General features: G+C 34.6%; 2 protein-coding genes across 3 annotated transcripts; one reads left to right on the top strand and one right to left on the bottom strand.

Moving 5' to 3' along the window:
* Positions 1–380: 380 nt before the first annotated feature.
* Positions 381–4,673, top strand: IBR1 (indole-3-butyric acid response 1). Of its 2 annotated transcripts, XM_088953650.1 has the most exons (6): positions 381–1,467; positions 1,630–1,746; positions 3,100–3,234; positions 3,639–3,764; positions 3,888–3,989; positions 4,368–4,673. In XM_088953650.1, exons 1-6 carry the CDS (start codon positions 1,336–1,338, stop codon positions 4,515–4,517), a joined length of 762 nt encoding a protein of 253 aa, XP_088809776.1. In that variant the 5' UTR covers positions 381–1,335; the 3' UTR covers positions 4,518–4,673. The 2 variants fall into 2 exon arrangements, with proteins under 2 accessions (XP_088809776.1, XP_088809781.1); XM_088953655.1 differs by lacking the exon at positions 3,888–3,989 and having other exon boundaries at positions 1,185–1,467.
* Positions 4,674–9,484: 4,811 nt separating this feature from the next.
* Positions 9,485–12,831, bottom strand: LOC148878369 (uncharacterized). The gene is made up of 4 exons (XM_088965047.1): positions 12,261–12,831; positions 10,781–11,230; positions 10,327–10,642; positions 9,485–9,856 (listed from the first exon to the last, which is right to left on the bottom strand). The coding sequence occupies exons 1-4, from the start codon at positions 12,681–12,683 to the stop codon at positions 9,720–9,722; spliced, it is 1,326 nt and encodes a 441-aa protein (XP_088821173.1). The 5' UTR covers positions 12,684–12,831; the 3' UTR covers positions 9,485–9,719.
* Between the last annotated feature and the right edge of the window lie 6,685 nt (positions 12,832–19,516).

The raw sequence follows: 19,516 nt of genomic DNA, 5'->3' as shown, positions 1-19,516 counted from the left end.
GATGCATCTATCAACATTATTATGCCAAACATATTCTTCTACTAGTTGAGCAACACTAGCAATAGCTTTCCCTGACTAAAATCACACTCCGCTCAACTTTGAACGACGAATATTGTCATTCCATCAACTCTCGATTGCAAGGCGATATGTATTCGACATTGGAATTAGCAGTTTGGAGAACAGTGAAGTCTCCTCTATTGCAATATCTAACATTGGGCAGAGCATAACTCAAGTAAATCCCGATCCAACTTGCAACCTTTTTTTTTTTGCTTCTTTTTCGCTTATCTTCTTTCGTTTCTTTACGTCTCTTTTGTCATTATCTTGCATTTCTCTGGTATGTGGGTTGTGAAGAAAAAAGACTAAGAAGGGTCAACTACATCATCTACATGATGACAAGTTCTAGATATTCTCCTCTACTTGGTTTTATTCATATCCTTCCCAAACCTCTGAACTTTCAATTTTAACATTCTCAGATGTATCACCAATCTCAGTCCGAATCTCCTATGCCAAGATAATACCATTGTTGTGAGTTTCTGTTCTCATCGAGAAGATGATGAGCTGTAGCTAAAGAGAGAAAAGAGAAAAATGGGAGGGAAGAGGGAGAGAGAGAACAACAAAGGGGACGAGAAAAGAGAGGACTCTCGAGGGAAGTGAGCTATGGTTGCCGCCATTGTATTTTCGTGTCAAGGTGGAAGGCGATTATCACCCTTTCATCGCAGTTCACATCTTCTCCTCACAAAGAACGTCCCACAGCACATTGCTGCCGTGTATTGGAAACATCTCCTAATAATAGTATTAGAATCAATATGTCATCATGGAGAGATGCTTTCCATAAAAGGCGGGATGTGTGTGGGACGTTGTAGGGCGGAGACGTGTCATTGAGTTAATAGGATCATAAGAAGGACAGCAGATCAGCAGCCCCCAACAGCGTCCAACAGCACATCCCCGCCGTGTATTAGGAGCATCTCCCGGACGTTGTGGGGGGCTGATTTGGTAATTCACACTAGTAGTTAATCCACTTTCATTTGCTGAAGTAGATCCGGCTCCCTGATACCTGACATACAATTGTCAATTAGTCCAGTGTCCTCTTTGATGACCATCTGATTGGAATAAGTGGTGGGACCTGTCCAATCAGAAGGACAGGTCATACCTGATTGAGGTTGGTATCCACCATCCGTAGCGCTATATTGCAGAAGACTTCGATCCGTGCAAGCCTCATTGTCTTAATCTGTAACAGGGTGACCAAATTATTATTAACCCTTGTATTCTCCCAGAGTTCAGAGTTCTCTTTGATAGTCTGATCTGATACCAATAACGAGCACTTAAAAAGAAAATATGGAGAAGATAGGGAGGCGATTCCAAGGGAAGGTAGCCATCGTCACTGCGTCCACACAGGGGATCGGTTTCAGCATCGCCGAGAGACTTGGCTTGGAAGGTGCTTCTGTTGTCATTTCTTCTCGCAAGCAGGTTCGTGGTTTATTATTATTATTATTATTGGTTTGATCTTTTTTGTTCAGATAAATTTTTGAGTTCAATTGCGTTTATCCAAAAAGTAGAAATTTCCCCCATTTTCCTGCTATCCGGATAAATCAAGGGTGAATTCATTTAGGCTTGGTTGGGTTTGTGCAGAACAACGTAGATAAGGCAGTTGAAAAGCTTAGAGCTCGAGGAATCGATGTATTAGGGGTTGTTTGCCATGTTTCGAATGCCCAGCACAGGAAGAACCTCATAGAGAAGATTGTTCAGGTAATAGAAGTCATTAATACATTTCTTTTTATCTTTTTTTTCTCTGTTCTAGTATTTAGGATTTAATTTTGGGAATAAAACGGTTCGTGCTCTGATTTTCTTCTTTCATTTCAAGATGAACTTACCTTATGGGGTGAAGCAAAGGCTTCCTTCTTTTTTTTTTTTTTAGTTCGACTCTTTTTTCCTTCTTTTACTCGGAAAATGTATCTTGTAGCGAGTAGTAAAGTTATGATATTTTAGGATTCAAACATGCCTTCTACATCTTATTTTGTCATTATTTGTTTTCTTTGAGCTAAGCTCAGTAATTACAAAATGATATCCAAACCCCTTACTCTTGTTAAAATTTCGTCCCTTTTTTTTGGATTGGTAAGATCACATGATTACGGTTGTAGGCTTTGTAGCAGCTCGCCCACTTTGACTCCTACTTCTGTAGCTTCTGCTTTTGTTATTGTGCCCAGACCAATTTTAACAAGTAAAACTGTTGTTTTATCTCTGTCTACTGAATGAGGGAAAAAATTCTAGATTCTTATTATTAAAGTGAAAAATCTGAATTCAGTAGGTCTTGAATATTCCTGCCGGATTGATGGTTTCCTCGAATACAAATATATTCTTTTGAATATGGCCATGCATTTCATAACGATCCCAAAGGATTTCCTGGTGTTTCACACTTTCACTTAACTTAGAAAATGAACCTGAATAAAGGACAAAAGATTTCTGGGTGTTTCACTTAACTTAGAAAATGAACCTGAATAATTGAGAAATGCACGAGTGTTGCAAGATATGAAAAGAGATGACCAACCTTTGTTCTGAGAATCAGTATGTGTGTGTGTGTGTGTGTGAAAGGCATTGCTCAGGTTACTGATCTAGGCTTTATATTGATTCAAAGCACTCCTTGTCAAACGGCTTCTCTTCGCATTAATTAGCTTTTATTGTTTTGGCTTTTTTTTCCTTCCCCTTATGACTTTTGGGGAGAAAAGAATAGGCTTCCTAAGAGGTCCCCACTTAGAATATAAATATGAGTTCTCTACTAGATGACACAAAGTTGTGAATTGGAGCATCTGATTTAATGACAGGAGAATTAGATTTCATTTTTTGAGTTTTAGTTTATATCTTATAGATCATGAGTGGAGAAGCTAAGAGATGGCCTTCTTTCTTGCTGCTTCATTTATCCTTTTATGTGGCTATGGTAATTGGTTTGTAGGTTATGACTCCATGGTTGTGTCTATGAGTGCATGGACTCATGCATGTGCTGTGTAGACTAACTCATAATCTTGATGATAGTATTCTCTTTATCCATTATTGTTGGGATTTGGTTTTCTGCTTCATGACCACAGCTTGTTGACTTGGTTGCAGACATATGGGAAAATAGATGTATTTGTATCAAATGCTGCTGCCAATCCAGCTATAGATGCTATTTTGGAAACTAAAGAATCTGTCCTTGATAAGCTCTGGGAAATCAATGTCAAAGCTACCATACTTCTCCTAAAGGTGATTTTAAGGCTCCTATCAGGTTATAAGGATAATAGAAATGTGGAATGGCATAGCAGGAATATATTATACACGTGATACATAACCTGTGCCACTCATAGAGAGGCCATTATGTGAATGGTGATGTTGGCCCCGATTAAATTATCTAATGATTCAAGAACTACCATGATCAGATTATAATTATTCTATTAATTGCTTTTTTGAACATTAAGAAATAAATGGTTGGACAAACTTTTAGTAATATGGCTAGAATAATTTGATCCTATTGATTGTTTATGATGGTAAATCTTTTCGATAGGATGTCTTGAATGGTTTGGTCACATTGTAGCTTCAGGCAAGCTGTTACTTTGGTACCTCATTTGTTTTCTATGAAGAATTCAAGATTCACTCCAGTGCCATTACAGGATGTAGCACCACACCTGTCGAAGGGATCATCGGTTGTTTTGATTTCATCCATTGCAGGCTATCAACCACCGGCATCAATGGCCATGTATGGAGTGACAAAAACAGCTCTTCTTGGGTTAACCAAGGTAGCTAATTAATCAAATGTTCTCATTTAGTATCTGATTTTTACTTTCAGGATTAGAGAAATCTACTTTCTGTTTGCATAAAATGTTTAATGATATGCCAACAGAAATTTACTTGTCTCTTAGGCTCTTGCATCTGAGATGGCTCCAGATACCCGAGTCAACTGTATAGCTCCTGGTTTTGTACCTACCCACTTCGCTGATTTTCTCACAAGAGATGAAGATAGAGTAAGTGTATCTCTATCCTTCAATCGTGCCCATATTGTTTTACATAAAACATAATTTATGTACAAGTGTGGATCGCTGTTTTTCAAATATTTTTTTTATCAGCTCGCTGTTTTTCAAGAGTTCACATCTGCGCCCCACAAGGGGGCACCCCACTACGACCCACAGCACATCCCTCCCATGTATTGGGAACATCTCCTGATGATAGTACCAGAACTGATGATGTGCTGTGGGACGTTGTGGGGCACCCCCTTGTGGGGTGCAGACCTGAACTCGCTTTTTCAAAATTTTTCTCCTCGTTCTATGTTTCTCTACAGGAGGTTGAGTTCCCCAATTCCACATTATTCCCACATGTTAAACATGGTTTGCTTTTGGTTGCAGAGAAAGCATCTTGAGGAGAGGACCTTACTTGGTAGGCTTGGAACCACCGAAGACATGGCTGCAGCCACAGCCTTCTTGGCATCTGATGATGCGTCTTACATAACAGGAGAGACATTGATTGTAGCTGGAGGAATGCCATCAAGACTGTAGCATTTTCCGTTTAGTACCTTTCTTTCTATTGCTTCAGAATGTAATTCACTTTTGCTTGGATTCTGGTTAATGTGATGTTATCAATTTTATCTTCTTAATACTTGTTATACTAAACGAAGCTGAATAACCTAATAACCACTCGAGCAGTTTACTTGATGGATGTGTGTGTGTGTCTGCGTTTTGCATTTATTTATTTATTTATTTCAGTTTTTAACTCCAGCAAGCTCGTTTCAGTGAGTAACCAGTTTGTTTGTGTTTATTGAGGGGAAACCTTTTTCGACAATCAAATAATTTTATCATTTTCTGTACGATATCACCTTCAAAAAATTCTGTACAATACCATCCCTGTCTTTTGGACTGGATACAGTCTTCTAGTTGATTAACTAATGCAGTTAGACTGACTTTGTTAAAGTCTAATTTTCTTATTTTTAAGGGCAAATTTCTTAAATTATCTTATGGTTTAGTTAATTGATTAACTCTACCCTCATTATTTGCATATTATCTTAAAATACTCTTACTGGGGACGTTAAATATTAATGGAAAAAGCAAAATGTAAAATTTGTCTCCATTATTCTTCAAAATTTCAAAATAAAACTCAACGAAAATTTTTAAAAACCTTCTGCAGTTCTCAGTCATCTGCATTTGTCACATCTCGCTACTGCCACTACCATGATATCGCTACATCCATTGTCCACCAATGACAAACAAGTAATCTCATCTCCATCTCTTCTTCCACTCTCGTCTCTTGCATCCCATCTCCCAACTATATAATACCCATCCCTCATAATTCTTACTCTTCGTTCCTCACCTTGCTCCCCCTTTCTTCTTTGGGGATTTTACTGTTCAACCCACCCCCCGAATTCCTAGTTCCACCATACGGGTGGGGTAGGTGTCAAGTCAAAATTGATACTAATTCATGGGTGGATATGGGTGTTATAGGTGGAGCTATTTATAATTTTGAATTATTGTAGGTCTATAATTCAAATCAGAATTATGAGATAGAGTGCAGTCTAAAAAAATCCCTTCTTTCTTCTTCGTTTTTTCTAATGTGTTGCACGTTGCAATTAACCTGCAAAGCTCACACTCCCCATCTGAAACAAAATTCATTTCTCTATCTCCAAATCCCCCGAGCCACAAAAGTATTCAAGTTGAACAAATTATAGAAGTCCAAGCGAAGTTTAATATACATAAATTAGATAAGAAATCAAGAGGCAAAGTGAAATGCTTGAAACAGTAAAATACCTTCTCGGTTCCGTCTGCACAAGCGGCTTTAGCTCCAAGTCGACAGCCGATCAGGTCACCTAAAGCCTGTTCCGATGCTATATGAATTAATATTCTCACAGGTAAATCCAGTGCTATATGAATTAATATCCTCTCACGTGTATATGTTAGTATCCGGCCGGGCGGAGCCAGGAGCCATGCCCCCTTTATAGTTCAGAATATCTCCACCGTAATACAGCTTTTTATGTAAATTTTTTCCTCCCCACTCTCTACCTTCTTATGAATCCATCCATACTTCATTTAGGTTTTGTCCCCTTTATAAAAATTTCCTGACTCCGCCCTTGATCTGACTTTGTTAAATAATGGTTACTTGGTGCCACTTCAGGGATCAGAGTTGAGACGGTAGAGTTTTAGTAAAACGTGGTATCAGGCTTGTCCTCCCAGCTCGCAACGTGAAAACTACCGACAAAGCCGAGGCTTCGTATCTTGGCTGAGCTTTCCCAATACAAGATCATTGTCATGGCTTTCGATCCCAGCTCTCTCTCTCTTCCGTTCAAAGTTTTCATTTCCGAGTATGAGTCTCTCAATCTGCCTCTCAATCTCCTCATGTGAGATGCCTAAAATTTTCTAAAATAACGTCTCTTCTCTTTAATCTTGTTAATATTATTTTTCCCTTGTAAGTTGACAAGGTGCCGAGTTGAGATCTCCCTCAGTTGTCAAGGTGCTGAGTCGAGATCTCCCTCAATGACTAAGGTGCCAAGCCGAGGTCTCCTGTAATGGTTGAGGTGTCGTCTTGCACGAGCTCGATTCGAATTAGAGATTTGAGTTTGATCTCAGAAGTTAGAGCTCGACTCGACTCAAACTCAACTACCTTTGATTGCAGGTCCCCTAGCAGACAAGATGTCGAATTGAGGTCTTCCTTAGTTGGAGAGTGGAATTCTTGTAATTTATAAGGAGAGAGAGATGGAAGGAGAGAGAGAGAGAGATGGCATTCTTATAATTTGTAAGAAAAAGAGAGAGTTGGTAGGAGAGAGTAGCATTCTTGTAATTTGAAAGAAAAAAATCAAAAGAGAGAGAGAGAGAGAGGGTTGGTAGGAGAGGTGGCATTCTTGTAATTTCTATGAAAAAAGGCAAAAAATAGTGTTAGATTCCATTTCCCTCATCCTCAGGCCTTTTTACGTACACATTTCTTCGTCTCCTAGAGACTTATTAGAAGTTGTCCAAGAAGAAACTGGAAATAAAGAAAAAAAACCCAAACGCTTGTTTGTCCCTCAGTTCAGAAAGAAAAAGGCTGGTTCCCTTGTTTTTGGTTTGAAACTCTATAAGAGATTTCTCCGTGACAAAAAGGTATTCTAAAGATTTTTGAAAAATATATCAGTCAACTGGCTAAATCATAAGGGTTGTTTAAAAAAATTTGTCCTATTTTTTAAAGATATTTAGTGAAATTAGTAAAAACTGTTCAGAGATCAAATATGGTAGAGATAGTACTATTCTAGTAGACATCAACTTAACTACCTTATCAGATATCAAAGTGGGTAGGTCATCATGTCAAAATGGGTTTTCTGGTAATGATTTAAACGCAGTTTTTTTTTTCTTTTTTTTTTTTGTACTACAGTAATTAAGTATGTGCGTTGCACGTAAAAATTTTTTCTTCATATTAATTACTTAGATTTTAGATACATCATAGTTAATATATAAATTGAAAATTAACAAAAGTAACAATATAACTAAAACTAAACTTAAATGCTTGTTGTAAATGTGCACGTGCATTGCACATGGGAATTTTAAATTATAATGACACTTATTATTATTACTATTACTATTATTATTATTATTATTATTATTATTATTATTATTATTATTATTATTATTATTATTATTATTATTATTATTATTATTATTAACTTTTTGTATTCCATTTCTATCATAAATAAAAACAATTTATATTTTAACAATTATGTTTATTTAATATGATGAATATAGAACATTAGAAATGTTTCCAAATGTTTTCAACAAAATTCTACACTTTTTTATTTTTTATGCTCTATCATTTTTTAAATATTTATTATTCAATTATGACATCATGAGTTACTTTAAAAAGTTGGACCATTGACCATCCATTTAAATAAGAAAATAGCTTTGCTTTCTGATTAATTTAAGTAATATATATTTTCAAAAAAAAAAAGCAATATATTTCATCTAGATTATATAAATAATTTCTACTTATCGTACTTAATTTTTGTTTAACATAATTAATTATAATTTTTTATATATTCTTTTGATTACTTGTACTTTTTTATTTTTTTACAAAAGAAAAATAGTGTGATTTCTATGTTGACATTAAATTTTGTATTAAATCTCCATCATTGATAAAATTATTTCTTATGTATAATACTATTTTTTGTTCAATATAATGAATGTATAATATTAGATATGTACCCAATATTTATTTATTTTTATAAATATATAACATTAGATATGTGCCCAAATGTTTCTTTATATTTTTATTTTTGTGGTCTTACTTTTTACTTTTAAAAATGTTATTATTTGACCATATCATCATTTCATTTCTAGGTTGATTTTTAATTTCTATATATATATATATATTTTGCATTTTATCTATTTTTGCATTTTATTATTTAATTGTGAATTTGTGACAACATGGATTGTCCCATTTGACTGAAAATGATTTAATTTCTCACCACCACCTAGATGAAAACATTTTTTTCAAGATACATTTTAAAAGTATAATTTTTTGTGTTATTGAAATTATTAATTTATTATATATTGATTTAATTAATAGAGTTTAATGATGAGAAAAAACAAAAATGCCCTAAATATATGATTCAGTGAAGGTGAATGCAAGTTAATTCCTTAAATGTTAGATTTAACGAGAGGGAGTTGAATGCATTGAATATCTTAAAATTACCTATTTTCAAGTCATTTAATATCAATAACCAATTACCCTATTTGCCCTACTTTTTATAAAAAAAAATTAAATATGGAGGGGTAAATTTTTTCCTCAAAAAATTCCAGAAATATTATTGAGGCTATTCATACTTTTTAAAGTAGTATAGATTTATTAACTTGCATATATGTATGCTTTAATTGCCCTATCCTTTTCTAATAATTTTAATTCATAGTTCAGATAAACTATGTCTTCATGTATTTATTCCTTGATTTATGGCTATTTTAGCATTGAATTTAGTTTTATTGATATATTTTTGAGATTTTTTAAGTTATCTATGTCCATGCATTTTCAAATTGAAAGAGGGTGTTTTTAATGTGTGGTGTGATTGAGGAGAAGACATCAAGGCTCACTTCAAAATAACGATTTTGATGGAATCACACATATTATAGATATTGTGTTTTCAAGATAAATATTTTGGAACAAAATATTTTTTGCAAGTGCTCATATGCAAAAAAGAATTATCCAAAAATATTTTTAAATGTTAAAAAAATGAGGAAATTGCTAATTTAAAAGTGAAAACCAACAATTTTTTTTGTTCCAGAACTATAAACCATGCATCCAAAAAAACACAGAAACACTTGTTACCTGTCGTGTGTTGAATGTTGTAGAATCCACTGGAACACAAGATATGCATGACACCAAGCAAATCTTTCATCTTTCAGGCTTAAACCAGAACACATTGGTGTATCTTTCTTCTTACCTTCATTCTCACTTGATTGTTTTAGGTTGAAACATTCTTATTTGTCTTGCGTAGAAAAATCTTCAACCTTCCATGTTTCTGTTCAGGGTTGAGCCCATCTCTCTCTTATACAGATAAAATTTTCTCAAACAAAACTGTACCTTGTTTATGCTCACATTGACACAAGCAATGAAAAATGAAAAAAGAATAAATAAAAAGAAAAGAATAAAAATGTAAATGACAAAAAAAAAAAGAAAAAGAAAAATAATCATTGTTACGTCATTACATCTTAACATGTTTTTTTTTTTTTCTAAAAGAAAAATGAAATTAATTAAGAAATGCCAATAGTCTTGCCTAGTATCCAGAGCACGAGAGACATCTCGACCATAACAATTGTGTGCAGAAAAGTCCGATCCAGAAGGAACCCGTAAACCGTAATCCCCGCTCCGTTGTTCTCAAAATACGTAACTGCACCCATTTTTTTCTCAATATTAATTGATTAAACAATCAACAAATGACAGGTGTCTAACCAATGCATATATATGCAAACAAACAATAATTATCCACTTATATTAATTAATTTTATACTGTTATTATTATTATTATTATTATTATTATTTTTATTGTATTTTATTTTATGTTGTAATATTATTCTCGAGACCAAAGTTTTGGGTTTTTGGCTACTAGTAGTAGCACTGAACCCTACTCAAGATTAAAGTCTTCCCTCCGTCAGAGTTGTTTTTATTCACGTTTATGTTTCAACTTGGGTGGAGACGTGGAGTTGGCTTGAGCATTTGTTGAAATTTGAAGGGGCCCCGAAGCCCATGTTGTTCTGTAGAGATCCACATTCCACAAACTCAACTCGATAAAATTGGGTTGGGTTGAAGTTGAGGAGTGATGGTATTAGTCTTTTTTTTTTTTTTTTGTGCAAAACTCACCGAGAGCTTGTCTCTTTTGGAAGGAGATGGTGTGAGCATAAGCTGGAACTATGATATTGATGTTATCCAGATCATCATCGCCGTCATTATCCTCTTCTTCATCGTCCAGTTCATCATTACCGTCGGACGGGAATATCTTGCTGTATGTAGGGGTCTGAGACGTCGGTGTGTGGCTGTCGGTACCATCGAAGAAGTCGATTGTAGCGAATACGTGCCACAAGGCGGCAAGACACTTGATAGACTGTGCCTTATGCGTGATCTTGATGGCGCTGCGCAGGCATATGAAGAGCCCCGTCACCAGCGTGATGGAGCACATCTGCACACATACACATATACACAGCCCAGGTCTCTAACCAAATTAGTATTATATGGTTGGTCATGTCTCATCTACTCTTGTCGATCGATCAAAATAATACATAGGAACTGTGGCGAGATCAGAGAGATGTTGGCATACCGCGAGTTCTCCAGACTTGAGGATGGTGACATTGGCGTGGGCACGGGTGGTGACGAGGAGGCAAGCAAATAAACTCGCCGTGACGAGGGTGAGGGTGTAGATGATGAAGGCACGGAAGCGATGGCTTATGATGCGTAGGTGCCTCCTGATCCTGAGGTGCTCCTTCAACACCAAACCCACATTTGACTCTTTCTGGAACACCTGGGCGAAGTCTTGGATCCTCAGAATCTGGAGGTAGCAGATGAGGCGGAAGAGAACACAGACCAGGAAGAAGATGGAAGTCCGGTAGAGCCACGAGCACAGCTCAAGCGTGCATGCCAAGGTGTCGCTCACGTAAATGTTTATCAGGAATGGGATACCGGCCTTCCCGGAGCTGTACCACCATATCTTGTAGCTGCTTTCCGCCGCGAAGCTTGGTACCACGAACACGGCTAGCATCTTCAATGATTTCTGCGTTGCATATATATTTAATTTAATTTGCTTCTTTTTAGTTGCTGATGATACTAATATTTTTTTTCAAGAATAAATAAATTAAAGTTGACACTATAGTGATGACCCACTTCTCACTGATTGAACTGTTTTATGATTAAACAACAAAATGAAGACAGATCTTTTCCAGAGAAGATATATTTTGGAGACTTGTTAATTACTTTGTCTGCATTCGATCTTTGATCCTTTTCTTACAGGCGTAGAAGCTTAAAAGAGAAGTCTTTGTTTCACTTTTAATTGGGCAAATGAGATTGAAAGATCATGACAAAGAAGTAATTGTTGTTTTTTTGTTCTTGATCAAACTATAGATTATAAAACAAAAAAAAAAAAAAAGAAGAAAAAGAAGATTTCTCTTCCACAATTAATTCTGAAAAAGGAGGATTGCAGCATCATCATTTATATTACTTGTTTACGTTGAATTCTATTTTATACTTGAGCTCCAAATGTGTGGTTGAACGGGTCTGATGCAGATTGATTTTGTGGTTAATTCGTTGAGAAAATGGAGGATTTTGGCTGAAAATGTGATCTTTGAAGCAAAAACTGAGAAAATTTGCAGTTTTTATTAAACTGAATTTGCTCTTGGGCATGAGCCTTCTATTTGTTTCTGTAGCAGGGGTATGTTTCCTCTGTTCGTTTCTTTCTCTCTTGTTTTCAATTCATTTCTCTGAGTTTCAACATCCTTAGTACAGCATGAAATTAAGCAGGAAAGAGCCAGACACCCAATTATTTGAATCCAAAAACCCAGAAATTAAAAACGTGAACAAAAAATGGGGATTGTTTAAGCCAAAAATCCAATCTAGCTTAAAAATTAAAAAAGAAAAAGAAGAATTCTTTTATTTCTGGTAAGCAAGTTCCCCAATATTCAATGATAATATTTATCAAAATTTCATAAACTCAATTCGGAGATGTTGGGATGATAACTCAGCTAATTAAGACTCCGAATTGGCTGGAGACAAAATCACGAAGATGGAAAGAAGAGGAAGAAACATACATTGAGCTGCTGTATATAACCGTGTCGAACCTTCTCGCTCTCATCGCAAAGCTTATCGAGGAAGAGAAACCTGCGAAGACCGTACTTGCGAATAAAGGCAGAGAGACAGAGGAAGGAGACAGTGGCAACGGAAGATAGAGAGAGTTGAACAACCCCGTCGAAACGGCGCCGATGTTTGTGATCGCAACTCCGACAGGCGAGGAAGAAGTATGTGATAAGCGGTACGACGATGTTCATGAATAGGAAGAAAGTCCAAGAGAGAAAGGTGGTACAGGTATTAGACTGATCGACGCACATATATCTAAGCCACGATCTAAAGCTCTGCAGTTCATCTCTTGGGTTAGAAAAGCAACGCGTAAGGGACCTCGCTCTCGTTCTGGGAGTTCTGTTCAACAAAGCTTCTCTGTCGTCCCCCATTTTCATGGATTTCTATGTCTAGGCTACTGGATGTGGATCTATCTCTTTAACTTGCGTCCGTTGGCAACTCCTCCTCCCTCGAAAAGAGACCAAGTTTAAGAGAAGAAGTGAAATTTTCTTTTTTAATTTCTTAATGAACAGAATAATAAAATGCAGAGGGAGTCACTGGTCAGGGAGGGAGAGAACCAAAAATAGGTGTGTGGGAGGGGGGAGGGTCGGAGGCGGAGGCGGAGCGAGCCCCAAGGTAAGGATCGGCCTATACTACTAATCTAGGCGGTTTTCGGGGAGTGATCCGGGTGAATCCAAATCCGAATTAAATGCTTATAGCATGCTTATCTGGATCTATTATATGTATATGTGGAATAAAAGGGTCAGAAAAGATGACCGTCCGATTCCGATGAATATGTTACACATAGCCATAGGTATAGCGAATCAAATTAGGACATAATGGCCATTTCCATACTCACTAGTGCACGTGAGGGTGGGGCTCGCATCTGTGAACCCATGGTGTCACGGGAAGCGTGGACCCTCCAGTTAGAGGTGTACACGTCGCCTTATTGGTTTTAACAACAAACTAGCAGGGTTTGGACATTAACATTCATTCGGCTGATTGAACTGGGGAGGGTGAATCGTGAATTCATGGGTTCAACCCCTCGCCGGTCGCCACCTCTACCCCCACTGTCTCTGATAGTGGCCGGTTCAACTAATCAAGTGAATGTTAACGGCAAAACCCCGTTAGTTTGTTGTTAATACCAATGAGGTGATGTGTACGCCTTTTTACTGGAGGGTCACGCTTTCCGTGAACTCATGGGTTCAGAGGATGCGAGCCCCCGTGGGGTAGGGGTGGCGAGTCTGGCGAGAATCAGGATTCAGTCAGAGCAAAGTTGGTTTGAACAGCCGGTTCGGACTCGGTGCGTTTAGACTCGAAGGGATTTTCTCTTCGAGTCCACTAAAATTTTGATACGTCTTTTGGTGTTAGACTGGTCGGTCACCGGTGAATGGCTGAAGTTTTACTGCAGGTTATGATTGATAAAAATATTTTTAAATAAAAATTGATAAATATAAAATTTGTATAAAGAAATTTAACTAAATATTGACAGAAAGTTCTAAACCCTCATGTTCTCATACTTAACCTTTATCACCCAACCATTAATAGGAAGACAAAACCTTTCTCACGGTTGTGGCTTTGGATTTGCAAGACACGAGACATCTTCTTCTTCCTCCATACTAAGCTTCTAAAAGCAAAACCAATAGTTCCAATTCTCTAAAAATATTTTTTCAAGAAAAATATATTCAAACAGTCATGCTGTCACGTTGATGATAAGCTCTAAAAAATTTCCATTTTCCAAGGATTCTTGGGTTTCAGATTTTAATACAAAAATGTGGTATTAGGAATTTTAAGACAGAAATCAGTGAATCCATTAAATTGGTCAATGTTGACAACTTGTCAAAATGAATTAGAGTTAGGATCTTCAGTCTTACAAAAGATTTTTGGACACAAATCAGCCTGTTCATTAGCTTTTTTATTCTCAGTTTCTGCCTCTGTATTTTGGGGTTTCATTCAACTTTGAATACTTTGATGTTTGAAACTTTATGTTAATACCATTGCTATCGTAACTAAAATCTACAGTGTCATTTTGTTGCAGTTTGAACACCATACATAAGGCTTGTTATTGTTACTGGGGAGAGGTTGTGAGTCACAATCTGCAAGTCTTTCTTACAAATTGCCGAATGTAGATTTTTTTTTATTTCTTTTCTCAATTTTTATTTAAACTTCAACCGGTTGTAACTGATGGTGAATTAAACATAAAATGATGTGTCAAAATTTTAATGGATTCGAAGATAAAATTCCTTCAGTCCAAACGCACTGATGATTCTTCTCTGCGTTCACCTGGGAGGGCGTGAGTCGTGACCGCATGGCTCAAAAATCAGCTACGCCGTTGGATTAAGCTGTGTTAAAACCATAAATCACGGCCCTCGATGTATCGCTGGCTTCACCCTGAATGAATTGGTTGAGTTGACGTAAGACGTAAGGTGGAGTCACAGAGCAATGCACTGCATCTGCATGAAAGGTTTGTGATTTGTTGATTTTAGCCCAGGGATTTCCACCGGCGTAGATCGTAGTGATTGAAATACTGTTAGTACGTATTGACAGCAACCCACATTTGCTACGCCCCTGCACCGAAACAAGTAAATCAAAACTTTTGATTTCTTGATGGGGCCACTGCAGTTGATGCAAGGCCATTCTGTTTATGATCTGCTCCTCACAAATAGGCGCGAGATACATTCACGGTAACATCTCCTGTGAATATTTACTAATAAATACGGGAGATGTTCCTAATAATATACGTGTGAGGCGCCAGTGAGGCGCAAGGTGTGAGAAGCAGATAGCCCTGTGATACGACAATTACTTCTTCTAATTCAATATGGGAGCCACTTTATATGCATCGACGGCCATGAACTTCATTTCACTTTTCACGGTTTTGGCGCCGCGCTAATATAAAAAATGTAGTTTGGGCTTGAAATTTAAAGTTGAAACACAATAATACATTCCAATTTTCCGTCAAAGTCGTCGGGTAGGGGTCTAACGTCTAAGCGAGTGAGTCAATTCCCGATTTATTCGGACTCGGTTTGAAGATCACTGAATCGAATTGAGTTGGATTCAACTTTCGTAATATCCGATTTGAGTAGTTCATAGGTTTAATCAAGCTACTAATAAAATATTAATTTCAATATATTTATATTTATAATATAAATGAATACTAATTTATTTATAATATAAATAAATTTAAAATCAAGTTTCATAATATATTTTTATTTTTAATATTTTTAATATTAATTTATTTATAATTTTTAATAACAATTTATTTATATTAACTTGAGCCGAGTCCTCAAGTAACTCATAAAATATCAACTCAAGTCGAGTTTCAAGCTCCAAGTTTTTTTGAATCGATTTGAGTAACTCGCAAATATCAACTTGAGTCGAATTTGAGTGTGAAACTAAAAACTCGATCGAGTTCAAAGTCAAGTTTCTAATATCAGCGTGTCAATTGAAACCACAATACTCCCGAGTTCAATAAAAATAATTCATTAATTGTTACATCTATACTTTGGGGCTAAGCCTGTTGTGTAGTCAACAAGACAATTAAAATAGGGAAAATAAGAAGACCAGAAGAGCAGTTAGTGAATACATTATGTATCGACATAAATAAAATATAGAAAATTTGGTTTATAATTTAAAATTAAGAATAAAAACATGGTAAAAGTTCTGTTAAATAATGGTTAAAGTTCGTTTAAATAAAAATTCGTGTGCGTTACTTTAAAGTCAAAATTTATATAGATGTATGTACAATATATCAAATATATTAATATAAAATATAAATAGGTTCTAAATTTTTTTAGAAATATATAATAAAAATCTTGCATTTTGACCCATATTAAAAATCTATGATGTGGAAAAAATATGGTATGGAAAGAGTTTTGACCAATTAAAATCCATCCATGAATTTTGATAAATTATAACTGATTCGCTACTACGTCTATTATTCCAGTTGATTGGTCAGATATTTTCCGGATATCATATCTTTTTCATATCATAGCCGAAATCCAAATTAGTTAGCGCCGCTACTATATGTATGATTAGTCCCATTTTTTATTGGGCCCAAGCATATTTTAAAGCTTGTGGGCTTGGCTGTAGGTTTTAGGCTAAATTAATAACAGGTATGAGGTATTAGGTAATGATTTATATTACTAATTTTTAATTTGTGTTTGATTTTTTTTTATTTAGTCTCAATTTGGAAGGAGTATGAATGCAAATATGTACAGTGCAAATACAAGCAAAATTGAACAAAATACAAGATTTTACACCCTACAAATATGTAGAGCGCAAAAAACCTTATATTTTGTTCTATTTTGTATGAATTTGCACTATGCATATTTGTATTTGTATTCCTTCCAAACAAGTCTTACGCTCAATTTGGAAGGAGTACAAATGCAAATGTGTAGAATGTAAAACCTTATATTTTGTATTATTTTATATGTATTTACATTTATATTCAGGCTCAATTTAAGGAGAACAAATACAAATATATATGATACAAATATTTGTACTCTATAAATTTATATTTGTACTCCTTCCAAACTGAGCTTTAACTGTATATTTACGTCTTGAACACCAATATTTTTTAAGGTATAAAATATGTGATTAGATATGATATGAATTAAAAGATAGAGCTAAGAGATTGCATAATATGTACAATAGGCTTCGGGTTGGGCCTGAATATTTTGTATTAATAGGTGCACAATACAAGCAGCTCTTACGGTCGCACCAACTAACTGCCAACCCTAAGCTTGAGGAGGTTTTAATTTCCAATTTTAAAAGGCGCTCCATATCTTCACTCTCTTCGACAGGACCAACACCTGATTGGGGACCCAAACTCTCTTCGATGTCAGCTATGAGCTTGTTAGATCTCTTTGTCCCACATTGGTAGTATGGGATGCTAATGTGAGATATCTCACATTGGTAGTATGGGATGTGTTGTGTGATATACATGTGCTTGGTTTCCATCCCTATAACAAATTAATAACTAGCTTTTAGGGGCAACTTCTCCTAAATCATATATCAAATGGTATCAAAACCTACACTATGCTTCCCAGTTGCAATCATATGACGCAGGTGGTGACATCAATATGGCAGTGTTTAGCCGGGGCTAGGTGGACTAATGTAAAGCCAACCTACATGGGTGCTAGACTGCGGTGCATGGTGGAATGTTACAATCCCTTTGTCCTACATTGATAGTATGGGATGCTAATGGGAGATATTCCACATGGGGTTTGAATGATACTCAAAATCTGAGCATCAAGAAGTTGGATGTGTTTGATCTGAGTATCAAGGTCATCCGAGTTTATTAGAGAACAGTAGTACATCTACATCATTCTTTTAATATGTACATCTACATCGTTCTTTTAATATATATATATATATATATATATATATATATATATATATATATATATATATATATATATATATATATATATATATTAAAACAAGGGAGTCTAGAAATTTTCTCATTTTTTTTAATTTTATTAATCCATGTCATTTTCAAAACTATCAATTAGAATCTCTTCTTTCCTCAAAAAAATCTTCCTAAAATCTCCCTCTCTCTCTCTCTCTCTCTCTCTCTCTCTCTCTCTCTCTCCCACACATTCCAATAACCTAAATAATCTAATATCCTAAAATTTTTCCTAAACAACCTCCCCCACTATCCCCAACTTTCTCCTAAGTTGTCTCTAATTTAGTAGAGAGTTTCTTTCCTAAATTATCTCTAATTCTTATTTATCTTCTCCCCCATTTTTATCTACACCATCTAAAGAAAGTTTGAATTATAAAATTTAAGAATTATTTAAATATTCTAACAAAATTATATAATAACTTTAAAATATTTATTAAAAGACACAAAATAATTATAATCAATTTAATAATGATCATATTATTAATAATTATATATTTTTACAAAAAAATTCACGAAATTATGTACAAACAATATAAATTATGATTTCTTGGATTATTCAATCTAAATGTTATTCAAATAATAAAAATATAACATTAAAAGTGAAATATTATTTAAATATTTTAATAACTAAATATCTTAAATAACAAAATATTAAAATTAATATTTTAAATAAATCAATAATATATTTTAAATAGTTACGAATAACTTTCAATTATAATAAATAGATTAAGATTTTAAATATTTAGTTAAATAACTAAATATTTTAAATAACAAAATATTTAACATAATTAGATTTTAAATAGTTAAAATAAGAAAATTATGTATTAATAGTACTATAATTTGATGGATTATTAAATTCAACAAGTAATTAATATTTTAAAATGTAAATAATGACATTATTTCAATTAATAAATAATATTGTAAATAACTAATTTCATTTATACTAATTGATAATTCTAGAAAATAACTTTCAAAAAATATTGTTTATTAATAAAAATTTTAAAAACTTAACCTTTATTTATTATATATTTATCTATACTAAAATTAATATTTATTGTATTTCAATAATTATTTATTGTTTTTTGTGATAAATATATTTTCACTAATTATGTATAAATCTATTTTTATTTTGTTATTTAATAGGAAATTTTCAATAATTATTAGAGTTTAAACTACTATTATTTAGATTTTTAAATTTAATTTATTATGTATTTTTGTTATAAATTTTTAATAATTATTGAAGATTAAACTATTGTTCACGGGTTGGTTTGGTTCAGTTGTAGGTTGTTTGGCCAACCAAATCGACCTGGTTAGGTTGGGGGACTAGTCACTCAGGTTAGATTGGTTTAAGTCAATTTTCGGTTTGGTCGATGGGTTCAAAAATTAAATTTAAAAATTAAGTTTAAATTGAAAAAAATTATAATGGAATTATTTAAAATTTAAATTTATGATATAAACCATTTTAGCCTAAAAAATCTTAGGATTTTTCGCTTTCCCATATTAAAAAATATTAATATATATATTTATGGTCAGGTCATTATTGAACCAAAGCTGACTGGAAATACTAAAAATCAGGTTGGTCATTTTCATTTGTTTGATTCGGAATGGCAACAGGGTGGGGCAGGGATGATGAACCTCTCCCCATCCACGTCTTCGTCCCATCCCCACTAATGGGGACAAAGTTATCTCCATCCACCAATGTTCAAAGTATTGACACGTATCGGCCTGTATCGACCCGTATTGGCCGATACGTGTCGTTCCAAGGCCCCTCTAATACACCCCTATAGTGGGTGTATTAAAGGTCTGACCAATTCAGGGGGTAGA

The sequence above is a fragment of the Nelumbo lutea genome, chromosome 1, assembly GCF_056320005.1.
Source record: "Nelumbo lutea isolate HS-2025 chromosome 1, American lotus-T2T, whole genome shotgun sequence".
In the NCBI taxonomy this organism is placed as follows: Eukaryota; Viridiplantae; Streptophyta; class Magnoliopsida; order Proteales; family Nelumbonaceae; genus Nelumbo; species Nelumbo lutea.
This window is presented reverse-complemented; position numbering and strand designations above follow the sequence as displayed.